Here is a 17,613-nt window from a genome sequence, read left to right as displayed (position 1 = left end):
TAACGTTAATGCGCCCTGATTGCGTGACGCTACTAATTGTTATTTCCATTTTCACAGGATCCTTGGCTGCAAAGAGTCTTCATTGATTAGATTGAGGTGTCGCTGTGTAAATGCCCGCGGATCTGGAAAATTGAACGGTAATGTTAAGGCCATTATTCATTTTTATATCTGAATTTAATGTCGGACAGATTTGTCTCTTTCACTTAAGATATAATTAAGTGCGAGTAAGTAAGATTAAGTAAGATATAGTTAAGTGTCAGAACCTTCCTTAAAGCTTTCATGTTCACGAGGTAAAATTTCAAACGATTTCATACACCCTGTTTGGAGAAAAGTTTCATAAACGAGACCCCTCAGATAGCCCTTTTACATCACCTTAATTAAATTAAAGCGGCAATATATGAATAGAAATATGGAAAATTCATTTGCAACATCAAGGTTGCCATTCTTTTCTTTACTTGGATTATTTGGTTAAGAGGGATATTTCAGTTTTCTTCATTAAAGCTACTCATTGATCATGTGCTACGTAAATGAAATCGTATTTAAAAATTATTTTTACTTTCGTAGAACCTTAAACTGTTGTCAATTAGATTGTGGTTCAACTGTTGTTAAATGACTTAGCTGTACATAAACTAAAGAATTGAAAATATTTGTTTTTAAATCAAGGCAATTGATATTTGTAGCTATTAGTCTGTTCTATATCTTAAATTATGGGGTTCAGGGGTCAATTTGTTTCCTTCGCTTGAGATATCTATTAATTATGTGTTACACGTATTAAATCGTATTATTAATTGTTATTTCTATTTTTGCTCGGGAGCTTTAAACCGTTGTTTATTAAAACGTGAAATCTAGAATGCTGAACATTAATGTCTGTTATAACTCTTTGTTGTATCTTTGACTTTAATCTTAAGAGGCCCATTTGTCTCATTCACTGCGATTATTCATTATTTATGTATTACGTTAATTGCACAATCTTATTAATTGTTATTTCTGTTTCCATAGATGAAGCCTGAGCTGTGTCGATATGAGAAATCCGGAGAATTAAAAGGTAACGTCAATTATTTATATTATTCTGTTTTACATACAATTTACTCCTCCACTGATTATTAATTTCTTATGTACTATATAATTAAAATTTAATGCTACTAATTATGAATTTAATTTCCACTGGCAGGTCTATGTATCATGCCAATGATGAATAAACTAATATATTACATGAAACTTTTTCATGCGTTTCAAAGATTTAACAATAGATTTCGCTAAATTTCAAACAGCATTCTAATATTCCATATGTGCACCATGAAACCACAAATGATGGGATTACAATTTTAATATTAGAGCCATTCATAATCCTACATATTATAATATGAACATTCTCAAAATAAAAAGTTTCGTTGTCATTCCTAAATTACCGATAAATGATACATAAGAATGGTTTTGAAAGTCCAGTAATGCATAAATTATTGCCTAGATAGTTTCTACGATTCTCTTGAAACTGATAGAGACATAAGTTTCTCTAGTCATACAATGAATAATTAATAAACTAAATTAAACCCTCAATCATTAGCGCGCTATCGTATAAAGCTTTCTATACGCTCCATGTCCATCATCGAAGCAAGGCCTAACAATTCCTCCAGATACCACGCGAAGCAGAAAATCACAGGAGGTCTATTCCCCATGCAAAAAGCGCCGCCGCCAGATGCACGAACTTTGAATATCTCGCCAAAGTCGATAGAGAAGAAAGTCCTCGCCACCAATTGACCGCGCACCGATTCAAACTCGACCAATAGTAGCCCAGTACGGAGTTCAAATTCCATTCCGCTCAACCAATGAGATGGCCGGATTCGACAAGATGGCGGCTTCCAACATGGTGGCGCCCGAGTCTCAACTTGCGCGGCGAATGCACTCGCAGCGTTCCCGTGTTCACCCATCCCCGTTTCCCATACCTTGGCCCGTAAAATCGCTCGCATCTGCTCATCTTCAGATCCGCCGCTATCATCTGCTATCACTGCACGTATCTGCACGCGACTCGTGAAGACAGAAGCGAAGAAAAAGAGGTTAAGACTGTGTTCGGTGCGGATTTACTTGACGAAGGAGTGCAGAAGACCCGGTCTCTTCGGTGAGCCGGCGTAAGATTCGATGCGGCAGCGCGCCAAGTATCGCCGAAGCCTCAGGTACGCGATTTCGCTTCCCCGAGGAGGATTGGAGGATTTGTCGGGCATCATCCCGCCGAGAGTCGTCTTCGGGAAGTCCTGCGCACGAGAGAGCTCCGCCGCGCGCCGCGTGCCTATACACGCGTGCGCGAGTAGCACTCTCGAGCGGTCATAACCTTGAAACGGGGCCATCCTGGGAGCGCGACTCGGAGGGCTCCTGAGCGAAGAAGCGGTGTCGCGGCATCCCTGAGAGACGCTCAGGCGGTCCCGGGTACCAGGACGCGAGAAATGCTGGCTAACAACGAGTGAGTTCGACGGCCACCAGGAAGCGCCGACGAGAAGGGCCCCGGCTACAGCGGGAAGAATCGCGGAGAGGTTAGCTGCGCCCTGAGAAGGATGCCTTACTGTGGGGGCTCGACTTGGCTCTGAGCAATGGTTGTCACCGGAAGCATGGTCCATCGGCCCGTCGCCCCCAAACGCAGTGTCAGGATCCTCCTGGTCGGCGACCGTGGCGTTGGCAAAACTTCTCTGATCCTGTCCCTGGTCAGCGAGGAGTACGCGGAAGATGTGCCCAGCAAGGCTGAGGAAATCACCATCCCTGCTGATGTTACGCCGGAACAGGTGCCAACGCATATCGTCGATTACTCAGGTAATGACGATGCTGATTTGGAATGAAATATCGAGAGAAAGGGTAGATGGAGCTCTGATCGTTGGTTTGTTTAGCTGCGGAGCAAACGGATGATCAACTTGCCGAGGAAATCCAGAAAGCGCATGTGATTTGTGTCGTGTATTCGGTGGAGGATGAAGACACGCTCGACAGAGCGGCAAGCTATTGGATGCCGCTTATTAGGAAGTGCTCCAGTAATAATCGGTGCCCTGTGGTGCTTGTGGGGAATAAGATCGATCTCGTTGATTATTCTACGATTGAGGTTAGTTGCAAATCAGATAGAATTTTGGTGTTTTGGGAGTAGTTATTAAAAACTGTTTTTTTCTAATTTTAGGCAGTCTACCCAATAATGAAAGAGTTTTCGGAGATTGAAAGTTGTATCGAGGTAAAACTAAGGCTTTCACTTTTGTTATATGTTCTGCTACTTGATCTGTTCATTATTTAAGGCAAATCTTGTTACAGTGTTCCGCAAAAACGTTGCAAAACATTTCGGAGATGTTTTACTACGCACAAAAAGCTGTCTTGCATCCCACGACGCCGCTTTACAATTACGATACCCAAGAGGTATGTCATTTATTACATGAACATTTTTTAAACAATTGTTCAGCCTTGTGAATTGATAATTATATATTGTTAACATTTCAGCTCACAGACGAATGCAAAACTGCACTTCAGAGAATATTCAAAGTGAGTTTATTGAATAATTGCTGTTATGATAAATATCCTCCAAATATTTTCTCACGATTTCTATTTTCCATAGATATGTGACCTTGACAATGATGGTCTATTAAATGATATGGAGTTAAATGCTTTTCAACAATGGTGCTTCAATACTCCTTTACAACCTCAGGTTCTGGAGGATGTCAAGGCGGTTCTTTCAAAAAACATTCAGGATGGCATTTGCAATGGTTGTGTTACAATGAAAGGTCCGTAATGTCTATCTGCACTCAGGGATGACGAGGCACAATGATACCAATTACTTTAAATGTCACTATTTACAGGTTTTATGTATCTTCAGTGTTTGTTCATACAGCGAGGACGTAATGAGACTACATGGGCTGTCCTAAGAAAGTTTGGGTACGACAATGAATTGCAGATGTCGAAGGAATACATCCATCCTCCGTAAGTGCTTAATTTGTAATATCAGATTTGTTTCTAAGTATTTGACTGCAATTAAAAACGTGTAATAAAGTTTGAAGGTACCGCTGGGTTGTACAACAGAGCTGTCCCACAAGGGACAAGAGTTTGTAACGTTGCTGTTCATGCAGCATGACAGGGATCGGGATGGAGCATTGTCTCCATCAGAGCTGGAAGCGTTATTCTCTCGGTGTTTGACGCCACCATGGGGTGATGAGTACAAATACACCGTGCCTACAAACGAGAAGGTACAATACAAAATACACCCTCCTTCATTTTAAAATTCTCCACCTAGATTGAAAAATAAATTGTTTATAAACAAATTTAAAAAAAAATGAAATTTCGTAGTGGTCTAAACCGTCCTTAGATCCTTCATACATAGGTGGTACAATTTTAAACGATTCGATACACCCTGTCCAAAAAACATTTTTATTAATAATACCCTTCAGACGCCACTTTAATATCACCTTAATTAATATGATTTTTTTTTGTTTCGTGGTATGCCTGATATAAAAAAAACGATTCGTACATATTTTAAAATAATGAACATGAACCTCTTTACCAAAAAAAGGGGGAAAAAAAGAAAATAATAAACACTTGCTCCCAGAAATAAAAACCTTTAAATTGTCAACTTAACTCCTACAGGGGTGGATTACGTTCCAAGGCTACATGTGTCAGTGGGCCCTCCTTACCCTGACTAACGTACGCAAAACCCTGGAGTACATGGCGTATCTCGGTTACAACATGTACAACAACGAGTGCCAGACCTGCGCGATTACCGTGACACGAGAGAAGAAGCTAGACCTAGCGAAGAAGCAATCGAGCAGGAACGTCTATACTTGTCACGTAATCGGCCCGAAGAGCAGCGGAAAAACGACATTGTGCAGGACCTTCGTCGACCCCAAACTCGAGGTAGACCTTGTAATATGAAAAAGTGACCCTTAACGTAATTTATCCGCCAGAAGACCTTGCTCATGGTCCAACTTGTAGAAACTGACCGACAAGTCGGTGCCACCGGACTGTCGAGTCACCGTCAACACCGTGCACGTCTACGGTCAGGAGAAAATGATTGTGCTCCGGGACATAAACGTGATGAACGTTCAAGATGCCTTAACCCCGGCCCAGATCCAGTGCGACGCTGCGGCCCTCGTCTATGACACTAGCAACCCCAAGTCCTTTGAATACATTGCACGGATATTCATTGTTCGTATTGAAATTACACATACATACGTTGTTACTTATCTATTAGTACATTACACACGTTACTTTTGCACCCGTGTTAAGCGTCGTCCAATTGCCGTTTTACGCTGCTGTGATCGGTAAAACCGGAATAAAATAGCATTTACATGACACTTAAGGTGATATGAAAGCAACATCCAAGGAGTCTCATTCGTGAAACTTGATGCATCGAATGGTTTAAAATCTCACTATATAAATATAAAAGTTCTAAGAAAGGTCTTGACACTCATATAATTTCAATTGTTTTGTATTTGTTCATAGACTTTTTTAAGTGTTTAATAATTTAAAGTACCACTTTGACATCACCTTAATACCAGTAGTTATGACACCGGTGTAAGGTAACACGTGTAAATATACTATATGGTACATTAGTCTACAAGTGAGCCTGTGTGAATTTAATGCTTCGTCTTGCAGAAGTATTTTGCCGATAGCAAGATACCGGTGCTCGTCGTAGCGAACAAGAGTGATCTGACCGAGGCGAAGCAGGAGTACCTTCTTCAGCCTGTGAGTTTCTGCAGCAAATACAAACTCATGCCGCCTCAACCTTACAGTATATCTCGGACGGTGCGCCGAGAGATCTTCGTCAAATTAGCGACCATGGCTGCTTTCCCGTAAGTACTCTCAATGATATCCTTACAAACCCACCACGAAGTAGCATAACGAAGTCCCACTTCCATGTTAAGGTAAACCCACATTTCGTTACCAAGTTAATCAACGGTAACACTAGCGACTCATGCGGGAAAATCCGGCTCTTTTAAATTTTCACAAATGGACGTTGTAACGTTAGGACTAAATGTTAAATAAAAACTTTTTTTTTTAATCCAGATTTTGAAAGTATCAGGGCATTCTTTAGGTGCTCACAGGTCATATGTCAAAATTTCAGACAATTCAGTGCAAGAATCTTAAAAAAGAAATGTTTGAATCAGCTGGTTCGACACAAGATTTACTTCACCTTAAACGTCACCATATTGAATAATCAGATAACAGCACCTTTCCGGCAAGATCACTAGTGTTAATGCTAGCTGAATTCTGACGTCGAATTCATCGCTGCTGATGATCGGGGCCAGAATTTTCAGGGATGACCCACAACATGAGAGCTCCTTACGTTACTTCGTGAAACCCACTTACGATCTTCTATCAGAGGTCAGCCAGTAAACTATCGCTCTCAATCGACCCTAGTTCGCTTTACAAAAACAGCTACACTCTAAATTTCCCGTTAATTGCTGGCATAAACAGCCCGCGGGGCTTAAATCGTTCGTTAAAGTGGTGTCGCGTCGCCCTTAGAGCAAAAGACCGGACATAACCTAATTTATGCAGAAGCGAACCAGGTACCTCTAGACACTAACGAAGAGCTATTTCGTGTTTAGCCGCTTTCAAGCAGCGTGGGTATTGTTTTACAAGCACAGGTTCGTAGAACAAACTTTCTCACTGTATATATTAAAAGAAACACTTAGAGTTTAAGCTGTCAAGCCGCGTTTCTCATTTGACTCGTGACAAGGCCGGAGCGGTTGCACAATCATTTAGGCTCTCGGTGTGCATAAACCAATAGATTTTCATTCGCCTCCTCTTAGAACCTTGTGCAGTGGCGAGACTTTTTCATAATATTCGGATTCTCTTGGATCTTTTCAGTCCTTTGAGGCGTATGGTCCACATGTTACTTGTCGAACCATCATCCACTGAGTGGTGGGACTCGCTCGCAAGGTTCCTTTTCGCCTATTTTCTCTCTCTTTACATTCCTGCGTTCTTCTAACCGCTTGCCAAGGTTTCTACATCCCCTTTTCTCGCCTATAAATTGATCCTGTGCTTTCATGTGCATGAGCATGAGCTGGTGTACCTTCGAGAAGGATAGCTTCGCTCGGTCTCTCGGAGACCGTTGCCCTCATCGGTAGACAATTGTTATTCTCGACAACGATCTGCGGAATCCTCCGAGCAAGGCTGAATTGTGTTGATCAAATTGACAGAATACGTTAACTACGATGAAAGAATGTTTAATAGGAGTAAAACTGTTACATGAAATCGAGTATCGAGCCACGATGCAAGGCTGCGGAAAGTTAAAGCGATATGAAAGCGACGTCTGAGAGGTCTCATTTATGAAACTTTTCCCCAAACTGGATGCACCTCTTCGTTTGATATTTTCTCTCATTTTATTATGAATATGGAGGCCCTACAGAAGGTCTTGACACCCATGAAATTCCATTTTTTGTAACAAAATTAATTGTTTATAGAAAAAATTGTTTAAAAATGAAATTTCAGGGCCTCTATAAAATTTCAAATGGTACGCCCAGTTAAGAAAAAACTTTTATAAATAAGTTTATGTCTCAAAAACCACTTTCGTATCACATCTAAAACATAAGAACGAAAGATACTTTGCACTGTATCTTTATAAGCAGTCTAATTGATTAAAAATTACCATTGCAGACAGCCCTGCTCTCTCATGCCTGCCCCTTGTTCAGTCTGCAGTGGATTTTGTGAGCCTGGACTACTTTGACGTTCGACAAAGCTAGTCCTGACAGCATTCATTTTAACCTAATTCTTCACTTTGGTGCTATCTCATTTACTCGATTAATATACAAAATCAAGGCTTTCTCGGACGGCAGAAAGATTCCTTAGGTTTAACATGTCTCAGCCCTCAGTGTCGAATGTCAATAGATCTTTTCTTCCTCCCTATTATACATAAAAGGAAAGACATTGAAGCAATCATTTTCTTTGGGTGCTTTTTTTTTTTTGTTTTTGTAGATTTCACTCCAGTGAATTAAGGTGAAGTGAAACTCGTCGAGAAACTTGATCGACGTCGGTGGAAAAAGGTTTTTCTAAATACCTTCGTTGCCGACGTTCATTTTAACATAGGAGCGCATAAGACACTTTTTTTGCCTTTATCCCGTTCAAATGCGAGTTTCTCGATTACCATTACACTTTAAAAAAAGTGTCTTATTCGAGTCGACTGATTTATGGGGGGGTTTCACTTCATCTTAAGTATGCAGGAATAAAGGAGCTTTGACTTTCGATCTCAATAGCAGTAGGGCTGGTTTATCTTGAAGTGTTTCTCCGTTTTAAGGCACATGAAGCAGTTCGGTCTGATCCAGGGCGACTCTGTAGTTTGGTGGAAAGCTGGACTGGGCATCGCAGCTGCCACCGTTGCTGGGTTCGTGGTGATGCGTGTTCTAAACACCGACAAGAGATAGTCTAGCGTCCCCAACGCGTCCCTCGTCTCCCTTGTGCCCTTCGTCGATGAAGAATATCTACCTTGTAAGCTCGCGTTAAGTTAATAAACTCTGTTCAGAAACCGCTCGTGTCGGCCTCCGGGGAGAGACCCGAGGGTCCATCAGTCTGTCAAATGATTGTAAATTGAACGTTTGATTGGCTGCGGATACACGACTACTATTTAAATAGGACAACGGATGAGTTAGTACACACGGTGCATTTACTTTCTTTAATCTCGCGTCGAAAGAGCGTCGAGAGGTGACATAACCTCCGTAACCTCCGATCACTGTGGATTGACAGGTCATAGGAAATGATTATATTTGATATTCAGGGAGCGAAAGGAACTCCGATGGAACACAGTTGATTTCCTCGTATAGAAGCGACCGTGTCGTGTTGGGTAGTTGGATATAGGTGTTAGCAGGAAAGGTAGAAGAAATAAATATTTGACAGCTGGGATCGCAGCCGATTCAGTCTTGCCTAGGTTATGTCGAAACACTGTTCCTTGAGAGATCATTCTACTTTATAACTCCGAAAAGAAAAATCAAACATTTATTTATGTCATATTTCGAAGGTTCAGTATTCAATATGTGTGAAGCAAGAATTGCAGATTAGCTGTACACTTCTTTTTTTTTACAATTTTTCACTATTTAAATCTTGAAACTTTTACCATTTAAATCTTTGCTTTTTCGCTAATAATTTCTACATATAGTACAGGTAAAATCTTACAAAGTTAGGTACCAATCGATCTGAAATTTTTAGCTTAGTCTATGCACGCATAACTATTGTCTGAACCAAAATCAGGATTTTTTATTTCCGATGAGCTGGCTAGGGAATTCACCTGTGCCTCTTTTTTTGAGGAGTCATTTATGCTATAAAAAACAACGTATTTTTTTGTTAAATCATTAATAAACTTTGAATTATTTATGATCAGTTTAACAAACGCCAAAAAGATTTACTTCATTGTATGATCTATTTACTGATCAATAATAAGCAATAATCGTCAAAAGCAGCTTGATTTTTCGACTGTCGAAGTAGAATGACCTGTTAAGCCGCGAGGAAGGTCATGGATTCAAGGACTGTTCATTTTGGCATGCCAGCCAGACTTGGTGGAGGGCTTTGCAGGAGTCGAGGTCTTCACTGCGAAAGGCACACTCGAAGAAATGACGTATCTCCGAAGTACAGACCCCTTCGACGGTGTTGGAACTCTCCAACGGAGGCATTGCAGCAGTGGAGTGGCCATGGTTGGTTGCGTGAGTCAGTGCATTTCCTATTACGTGGCCCTGGAAAGAGTGGAATAGAAATTTTCTCCTTATTGTCATACCAGATCCCTGCGAACCCCAAGTTGTCTCACCGCTGCAGAGCCAACTGCCACCCCAGCTGCTGTACCGACTGCATTTTGTAGCAGCGAAGATTTGGCTCCTGTGTCCTTTTGTGTTCCAGAGGCTGGATGCAGTGACTGTGCTGCAGTCTTGGTCGGTGGCTGCTGAGCTTTGGGACGAGCTCTCGTACTGAATCTGAGAAAAGATAACAGTAGCGGAAGGAATCTTCTCGTTTGTCGCGAGTGCTATGCTGAGTGAAAGAAAATGTTATTTGAAGAGACCGTCATTGGTTTATTTATGTTACATTTAATTGTTTTAAAGAATTACAGGCTTTTGCGAAATGTTCTATGATACTACTTCTAGGCGAAGGCTTCTACGATAGGCTGGGTGTTGTCGCAATCATCATGCATCTGAAAATATGCAGTCAGTTAGGACACTACAAGCACGTTGTGAAATGTTTAATGTACCAATGAAACCAGGTCGGCAATATTGAATATTGATATCAAAGACAAAGAAGTCCCATACAACTACTAATCAGTGTTCTACGAAGCGAATGGTATTTGTCAGTGAAGAACATTACATAAAGAAACTAGGTATTCACGAAATGTGTTAATCGATCAGTTTATGACGGATTGTGCACTATTACTCTGAAATTTGGTCTGTTCACGAGGGTAGGATCCCAAGGTGATAATTCAACAATTAACCCAATATCAACGCAAACATGGTCCGGCTGACCCCTTTTACATATCCACTGATTATTATGGCATCCACATTTCGACGAAAACGTGAAAAATGTTGCCAAATACTGACTGGTATATCACGTGGTTTCTTCGTCTGTGACGTCAAATTCAAGATGGCCGACTTGACTTTTCTGGACCCTTGAAATGTTATGACGGTTACTATATTTCCGTTTGCAATCTAAAAGCTCCTTTCTGAGCTGTTCGCAAACTTGTACATCGGATTGGTTCTGTGCACAGTTCAGGAACTGTTGTTGTTGAGGTTGACAGGGTCCGATTCCTTCTGGAGTTATTGAATCCTGGGCAGGTGCTGTATCCTCCGATCTGCCAGTTATTTTGTCTCCAATAACAGTCCCCTATCGATATCAAAGATGCATAATTGTTTACTGATAAGATAACAAAGATCTATAGTATCTTACCGCAGCAGCACCCACTGCGCTTCCCACGACTGTTCCAAACATCCCAGGACCTTGACGGGGCTGTACGATCACTACATTTGTGCTGCTGCAACAAGCCATCGAACGCACTTCAAGCTTATCTGACTTAATAGATTCAATCATCCTCTGGTCAATACGAAGTGAAATGAAGGAACTGAATCTCATGGCTTAAGTAATGAATAAGATGGACTCAGAAAATCGGTGTAACAACTAATTTTTCTTTATTTCCATCTACATGTAACACATTTTCATCATCATGTCTTACAACGGTACAATGTATACATCCCTATAAAATAAAATAATACCGGAATAAGCATCTTCTACCTTGGCTTCAGGTGCAGCACAAATAATTTTTCCTCCAGGGATCTACCATGAGTTTACATATCTGAAAAGGAAGAAAGAAGAATACTAAGTTTACACTGATTCTGACCTACGAACTTAAGTCGTAAATACAAATTCAGCCAAGATTACTAACGGTTAGCAGTTTTGCACTGGCGTAGAGCCTCGTTGAAGCCCTCGCATAGAGTGAGATCAGACTGGTTCTGAGCACACTCAAGGAACTGCTTGATCTCCCAGGAGCAAGCTCCTCCCTGCTGTGCCGGAGCTCCAGGGTACTGCTGAGCAGCAGGAGCCGCTGCAGGAGCAGCAGCTGCTGCTGGCTCTCCAGAACCACCGAAGAGCCCTGTGAGACCGTGACCGATGGTATGTCCTACAGCAGATCCAATGGCGACTCCTCCAGCAGTTGCAGCCATCTGTCCCATAAGGGATGGCTGCTGCGGCTGAGCCATCATCGGCACGGATGACGGAGCAGCTGCATGTGCAGGAGGATGTGCCACCGGTGCAGCTGATCGGGCTGGAACACTCGCCATTGGCCTAACCCTACAAGGTATAATGAAAATTAATACAAACATTACACACATTTCATTAATTTATAAGTACTAATATATATCTACATAGGGAATGTTTTTTATAAAGTTTCTAGAGAACTCAACGATGAGCTCGACAATTGGGGACGTGTGCACATCAAGAGCACGTGCTGCCGAGTAACGCATCGGATAGACATTTAAACCCTTCTAATGCAATCCTATTTAATATTAAGTAAAATTGACGTCAAAGGTCAATGTCGATGCGGGATATAATTAGACGCTTTCCCGGCGAAAAGTTCTAGACCTTGTGACGTAACTACGATGCTACTCGCGGATTAAAAAAATACCGCATTCGCGAAACGACCGATTTCTTCCTTTCTTCTTGGGCATTGGAAGAATAGAGAAATTTAATTAGAAGAACTTACGTTCGTGGCGGCGGAGCTGATGCACGTCCTCTTCGTGGCATGATTTTCTTTATTTGTCGAGTGACTTGCTCTTCCGTAAAACACGTTCACTCTCTCAAAATATCTCTGGGCGACTGATCCTGACCGATTTTTCGACGAACCTCGTTATGCAAGTTTCTTGGTGGGGCGGAAACACGTATTGACCGTATTGACGAGCATAAGTTTCTAGAATGCCGCTCGTCGCGCCACCGGAACAAGTGAACGTTAATATATATGTATATGCTGCCGCATTTTTCACCTAGATGGAAGATGAGTACATTTACACATGCTACCTTATGCTAGTTTTATAACTACTGGTATGAAGTATCGTGTAAACGCCGTTTTATTCGAAACCAGAGGGCAGCACAGGATGTGATCGTGCGACCTTGCCCGTGAGCAATCACCCAACTCATCTCTGACTTGTATTTCCCTTTCTCGTGTGCCTACCAGTTGTACCATCTGAGTATACATATTCGAAGCTTGAAACTCAACAACGACGAGTGCTGCCATCTCGTCAAATACAGCGCGTCGAGCGGAATTTCATGGAACTAATTCGATTGTCGGCGCCAAGAACGCCGGCTACAATCTCAGGGTTGCAACAAAGTGAAATTTAAATGATAAACTTTCGCCCTCGTTATTTAGTTTCTCGTGCTGCCAGGGCCGTGATTCGGTATGCCAATTCGATAGTTATCGATATCGTCAGCCCACTGGAGTAACACGACTATCGATGTCGATAGCTATCAAATGAGGTGTACAGAATTTCGCTACATAAAGTATTGCTGCCGATAAAGGAATACACTCCCCGTAACCGATCCAACATCGCCGTTGTTATTCGATACCCGACTATCAATTGTTTTTCTGCGGCAGCCTTTTATCGTACTTTGTGACGTAAATCGGAATTCAAAAATTTCAACGTCGAACGGTATTAACCGTTTTCGTTTCAGGGCCTATGTGACCTACGTAAGACCGTGACCTCAATTGACCAACGACGACCCAAGAGCTCAGCATCCGACCTCTTTCGCAACCCTTCTTTCGCAGTTTACGTTGTGAATAAATCACGCGAAAAAAAAAAGAGGAGACCATGATAAAGTGAGAAAGGGAAGTCGACTAAGAAAAAGTTCCAGTGGAGTCTAAAACAATGGAGTAACTTGTAGCGGCTTAACGTATAAGTAGTTTACACGCGTAAGTTACTCCGTGTATACGAGGAGAGGTAGGAAATGACATGTCTCATGACTCTCTAGACTGATTTATAATTTGCAGAATGACTTGTTTAGACATACATTACGAAAGTATAAGAAAGTCGATAAGTATAAGGACGGTTAGAAAGTTAAAGAAGAAATATAAAGATAGTTGAAACGGAAGCATGTGACATGTAGAGCGTGAGCTTTTTTAACGCCTAAAACTTGCATAAGTCAGTCGAGGAATAGATTTACCATTACTATTTATTCATTACTCTGTGTTCTCTTTGTCAATGCAATCTAACCATGACAGTCTTTCGTATTTTTAGATGGTTAGTATTAGGCCGAGGAATAAGTTCCCGCCGTTTTTAACATAACGTAACGTAATTAAAACGGCGGGAACTTATCCTCAACTTAATAGTAAATCGGCTGAGTCTCTTTATAAACTCTACATACAACACGTATCATTTCCGACAGAGTTTGCAGATATTTAAAGAAGACTCTCGGTCACCGATCCAAGAACTGACCGTGCCTAACGATGCTTAACTTGAGGTCGGATCATCTTTTTTTAGCTATATTAAGTACAAACACAAATTGGACCCATGCATCCATCATTATAATTCCTCGCATTTGGACAAATCCTTTTTTATCGTTTCAGGAAAAGAGAACCCGCGTTTACAAGTCCGAAGGAGTCTCCCTGATATCCAGTCCCACCCCATGGGGGGAGTTGGTTTCCTTTTTCTCTTTTTTATATCGTCCCACGAATACATTTAACTATCAATTAGCAATTCATATTCATCGAATAAGTCCCCCTTTTCATTTGGAACGTTTGAACAGAGAACCACTTAAGAAAGTGAAAGAGAGACCTGGGTGATGCGGTCACCCATCCAAGTACTGACCGCGGTCAATGACGCTTAACCTCGGAGACGTCACGTCCGCGAGAGAGATTCCCGATCTCGAATCGAGCTCCCATTACATCTCGCATATCAAATTCACTCTTTTGTCCACGAGTTATCAATTTTACTTACGCGACGTATCGCGCATAAACAAAGCGACCTCTGCAAAGACCCTCACGTAGCTCTTCGAAGAAATAACGCTAAAAATAGCCGACTGAGAAGATGAAACCTCAAATAAAACCTCGAGGTGGTCCAGGAACCCCTTCGAGGTCGGATGCTGGGGAGGCAAGGAACCTGAAACCGTTACGGGAACATGGGGACCTCCTTAAGGGATGTGAAACTGGCATCCGAAAGCTCAATCGTTCATAAAACTTTTCCACGAACTGGGTGTCTTAAATCGTTTCATAGTTTAAAACGTGAATATGAAGACTCTAAGGTAGGTCCTGAAACTCGCGAAATTTTATTCCTTATAAATTATTTTTAAAATACCTGTAAACAAATTTGAAAGGAATTGAAATTTCATGAGTTTCAGGACCTACCTTAGGGTCTTCATATTCACGTTTTAAAGTATGAAATGAAGGCGCGATAATGATATACTCTCTTAATAGAATCCGCGCGTCCACAGGAAGGGTTAAGGACCGTTCCACGGCGGCGAGCGCGGCTATTTCCGAAAGCCTTAAAAAAAGAAGTCCCGGAAGCCTGGAGGGCCGCGCCAAGACGCCTCGAAAACGCCAATTAAGCGGCCGTTGGGACGGAGACAAAGAGCCGAGGCGCGAAGTATTTCGGATCCGTGACAAAGAAGTCGACGAACAACTAACGGGGAGTTCGTTTCTATAGGCTTACACCCCCGCGGAATCGCCACGACTCGGAAGAAAGTGATAACTTGCGACCAGAGATCAACAGTGGTCAAAAAGGAGGAGAGGTGAAATGCCGAGAAGCGTAAACGTATCGTAGTAAAATATTGGAAATTTCAAAGGAAAAAAAAAGAAAAAGAAAGAACATGAAAATCGCGCCAAAACTCGACGCCGATTAAACATTCGTCGGAAAGAAAATGAAGACAAAGACAGAACAGGGGACCCTCGATTTAGGTAACTTATCAAAAGTTCAGAATACCGAGTAAAGATCTTGGGATCTTGCAATCATACATTTTATCTAATTTAATTTACCCTCGATTGTCACCCGCTGGCGTCTTCGAGGGCTAAGAAGCGCTAATTGATAAAAAATGCTGATATTAGGTAACTTATGACAAATTTTAAATATCGAGAAAAGATTTTGGGCAATTTATTAATTTAACTTACCCTCGATTTTGACCCGCTGGCGTCTTCGAGGGCTGCGTCGGAGATCGAGATGGAGCTCGAGACGGAGACGCGGAACTTTTTCGACTGGACCCACTTCCTTTGGAACTTTTTCGGTTGGACATCTCGTCTGGCTACAGAGTGATCTTACTCGGTCAGAATTTTGGGAACGAAATTTAATTATTCTACGCGATTTATCACTTGAGATATTCCGATTAACCGTCAAATTTTGGACCGAGATGTCGAAAGTTGGACCGGGGTAAGGCGAGTATCGACTGTCACGAAAAGTGGAATCGAGTTATCGTGGAGGCTTGCTTTAAGTCCAAAAACCAGCTTTTGTAGACTCTCCGTACATGCAGCGAAAGAATTAGGTTCATTAAATATATATACATACATATAAAACGTCAAAATATTGATAAAACTTATCTCCAAACTGGGTGCACCGAATCATTTGAAATCTTAACACGTGATTATGGAGGCCCTAAGTAAGAACACGATGCTCGTGAAATTTCATGAAAAAAGTGAAAACAATTTTTTGTTTATAAATGAAACTTCACGAGCATTACGTTTTTCCTTAGGGCCTCCATAATCACGTGTTTAAGTTTCAAATTAATCGGTGTACCCAGTTTGGAGATAAGTATAATAAATATTTTGACATTCTGATATATAGAATGACCCTTTTATATCACCTTAAGGAGTCTTTAGGCCAGTTTTTCCCTTGTCAGAAAAATGCTCAAGGGTCAGAGGGATCTGTAAAATATCCACTGGCTACACCGATCACTTCTCAAGTCCAAGAGAAGTCCTTGAAACTGCGTTGAGCATGAGCGCTTCCATCCTGAGTTTCTGTTCGGCAGGAAATTAAAGTGCCCAGGGCCGAAAGGGACAACCTTGTGCGACTGAAATTTCAAGAAACATTAAAGACCTTCCCACAAAATGTTTCGCTAGAATGGTGTGACTCCCACGAAGGCACAAAGAGTTTTTGAAAAACCATCAACTGTTTGAACGAGGAGTCATCGAGCGAAGGCTGATGTGAAAAATTGTTACAGATGGTCCTATGTAAAATTCTATTTGCATGTTGTAGCAGATACAAAAGCAATATGACTCTTTTTGAGATCAATTGCGAGTTCTTCGAGGAAGAGTCATCGAGCGATTGACAAATTATAAATTATTGAAGATGGACCGACATGAAGTTCTATCTCGGTATCTCAGCTACCACAAAGGCAAAATGTCTCTTTTTGAGACCTTCTGCGAGTTCATCGAGGAAAAATCATTGAGCGATTGACAATTTAAAAATTATTGAAGATGGACTGACATGAAGTTCCATCTCGGTATCTCAGCTACCACAAAGGCAAAATGTCTCTTTTTGAGACCTTCTACGAGTTCTTCCAGACTGACAAGTTATAAATTATTAAAGATGGACCGACATGAAGTTCCATCTCGGTATCTCAGCCACCACAAAGGCAAAATGTCTCTTTTTGAGACCTGCGAGGTCTTCGAGGAAGAACCAAGGAACGAAGGCCAAGAACCGACCGTGAAGTTCTTGAGGTCGCGTCGTCCGTCCGAGGGGCGAATTCTAAATCGGCGGCCTCTCTTCTCTCTGGGGTTTACCGATTCGGGATTGGACTCGAGACGAAGGCACTTCCGCGAGGTAGAACGACTCGAAACGAGGCCTTCTCGGTGCTCGAATGACTTCCGCTGTGGTACGCGAGGTCGTGAGTTCCGGCCTTCGGCCCGTCAGGAGCAACTTTGCGCTGGGAACTAGCTCCTCTTTGTTTCTAAAGTCGTAGTGATAATAAAAATTAGAAGATTATAATACGTTTTCAATCCGTATTTAATTAAGGGTTGAACATGTTAAATATATCTCGATGAGCAATGTGTATGTAAAGAATTATCGAAACGCACGAGGCCGAAAATGTTGGCCTTCGGGTCTGGTAGAGCAACTTAGCACTCGAAACGTGGCTTTTCTTTATTCCTAAAGTCGTAGTGATTATACAAATTAGTAGATTGTAAAGCATGTTCAATTCGTTTTAAACGATGGATTGTCCATG

The 17,613-nt window shown here is 41.7% G+C and overlaps 3 protein-coding genes across 11 annotated transcripts; 1 reads left to right on the top strand and 2 right to left on the bottom strand.

Moving 5' to 3' along the window:
• Positions 1 to 1,916: 1,916 nt before the first annotated feature.
• Positions 1,917 to 9,330, top strand: LOC105700964 (mitochondrial Rho GTPase). 4 transcript variants are annotated; one of them, XM_012427310.2, is made up of 14 exons: positions 1,917 to 2,799; positions 2,874 to 3,079; positions 3,152 to 3,202; positions 3,280 to 3,381; positions 3,463 to 3,504; positions 3,578 to 3,743; positions 3,819 to 3,939; positions 4,010 to 4,202; positions 4,600 to 4,866; positions 4,945 to 5,157; positions 5,608 to 5,804; positions 6,561 to 6,599; positions 6,823 to 6,894; positions 8,249 to 9,330. In XM_012427310.2, the coding sequence occupies exons 1-14, from the start codon at positions 2,583 to 2,585 to the stop codon at positions 8,373 to 8,375; spliced, it is 2,013 nt and encodes a 670-aa protein (XP_012282733.1). In that variant the 5' UTR covers positions 1,917 to 2,582; the 3' UTR covers positions 8,376 to 9,330. The 4 variants fall into 4 exon arrangements, with proteins under 4 accessions (XP_012282733.1, XP_012282734.1, XP_012282735.1 ...); XM_012427311.2 differs by lacking the exon at positions 6,561 to 6,599 and having other exon boundaries at positions 1,920 to 2,799; XM_012427312.2 differs by lacking the exon at positions 6,823 to 6,894 and having other exon boundaries at positions 1,920 to 2,799.
• A 105-nt stretch (positions 9,331 to 9,435) lies between these two features.
• Positions 9,436 to 16,345, bottom strand: LOC105700965 (coiled-coil-helix-coiled-coil-helix domain-containing protein 2-like). Of its 5 annotated transcripts, none has more exons than XM_023434722.1 (5): positions 16,255 to 16,345; positions 15,569 to 15,699; positions 10,870 to 10,954; positions 10,669 to 10,806; positions 9,436 to 9,908 (listed from the first exon to the last, which is right to left on the bottom strand). In XM_023434722.1, exons 2-5 carry the CDS (start codon positions 15,688 to 15,690, stop codon positions 9,456 to 9,458), a joined length of 798 nt encoding a protein of 265 aa, XP_023290490.1. In that variant the 5' UTR covers positions 15,691 to 15,699; positions 16,255 to 16,345; the 3' UTR covers positions 9,436 to 9,455. The 5 variants fall into 5 exon arrangements, 4 of the variants coding, with proteins under 4 accessions (XP_023290490.1, XP_023290488.1, XP_023290497.1 ...); XM_023434729.1 differs by lacking the exon at positions 16,255 to 16,345 and having other exon boundaries at positions 9,445 to 9,674; positions 9,746 to 9,908; positions 15,569 to 15,916; XR_001104172.2 differs by lacking the exon at positions 16,255 to 16,345 and adding an exon at positions 10,041 to 10,123 and having other exon boundaries at positions 9,819 to 9,908; positions 10,614 to 10,806; positions 15,569 to 15,919.
• On the bottom strand, positions 11,085 to 12,360 carry LOC105700966 (coiled-coil-helix-coiled-coil-helix domain-containing protein 2). 2 transcript variants are annotated; one of them, XM_012427316.2, is made up of 3 exons: positions 12,179 to 12,360; positions 11,363 to 11,766; positions 11,085 to 11,272 (listed from the first exon to the last, which is right to left on the bottom strand). In XM_012427316.2, the coding sequence occupies exons 1-3, from the start codon at positions 12,217 to 12,219 to the stop codon at positions 11,265 to 11,267; spliced, it is 453 nt and encodes a 150-aa protein (XP_012282739.1). In that variant the 5' UTR covers positions 12,220 to 12,360; the 3' UTR covers positions 11,085 to 11,264. The 2 variants fall into 2 exon arrangements, with proteins under 2 accessions (XP_012282739.1, XP_012282740.1); XM_012427317.2 differs by lacking the exon at positions 12,179 to 12,360 and adding an exon at positions 11,841 to 11,971.
• Positions 16,346 to 17,613: the final 1,268 nt, after the last annotated feature.

Source organism: Orussus abietinus, unplaced genomic scaffold (assembly GCF_000612105.2).
Source record: "Orussus abietinus isolate OABI.00-Male unplaced genomic scaffold, Oabi_2.0 scaffold54, whole genome shotgun sequence".
NCBI lineage: Eukaryota > Metazoa > Arthropoda > Insecta > Hymenoptera > Orussidae > Orussus > Orussus abietinus.
The sequence above is the reverse complement of the archived record's forward strand: the minus strand, read 5'-3'. Positions and strand labels throughout refer to the sequence as shown.

What these genes read in the sequence shown, in the direction of transcription:
- LOC105700964 (XM_012427310.2), top strand. Translation starts at nt 2,583, where the DNA reads ATGGTTGTCACCGGAAGCATGGTCCATCGGCCCGTCGCCCCCAAACGC. An exon ending in AAGGAATACATCCATCCTCC is followed by an intron (nt 3,940 to 4,009) that starts GTAAGTGCTTAA and finishes CGTGTAATAAAG; the next exon opens with TTTGAAGGTACCGCTGGGTT. An exon ending in TGGTGGGACTCGCTCGCAAG is followed by an intron (nt 6,895 to 8,248) that starts GTTCCTTTTCGC and finishes CTCCGTTTTAAG; the next exon opens with GCACATGAAGCAGTTCGGTC.
- LOC105700966 (XM_012427316.2), bottom strand. Translation starts at nt 12,219, where the DNA reads ATGCCACGAAGAGGACGTGCATCAGCTCCGCCGCCACGAAC. An exon ending in TCAGCTCCGCCGCCACGAAC is followed by an intron (nt 11,767 to 12,178) that starts GTAAGTTCTTCT and finishes TATACCTTGTAG; the next exon opens with GGTTAGGCCAATGGCGAGTG.
- LOC105700965 (XM_023434722.1), bottom strand. Translation starts at nt 15,690, where the DNA reads ATGTCCAACCGAAAAAGTTCCAAAGGAAGTGGGTCCAGTCGAAAAAGT. An exon ending in CCAGCGGGTCAAAATCGAGG is followed by an intron (nt 10,955 to 15,568) that starts GTAAGTTAAATT and finishes GGCTTGTTGCAG; the next exon opens with CAGCACAAATGTAGTGATCG. An exon ending in GCGCAGTGGGTGCTGCTGCG is followed by an intron (nt 10,807 to 10,869) that starts GTAAGATACTAT and finishes TGATATCGATAG; the next exon opens with GGGACTGTTATTGGAGACAA.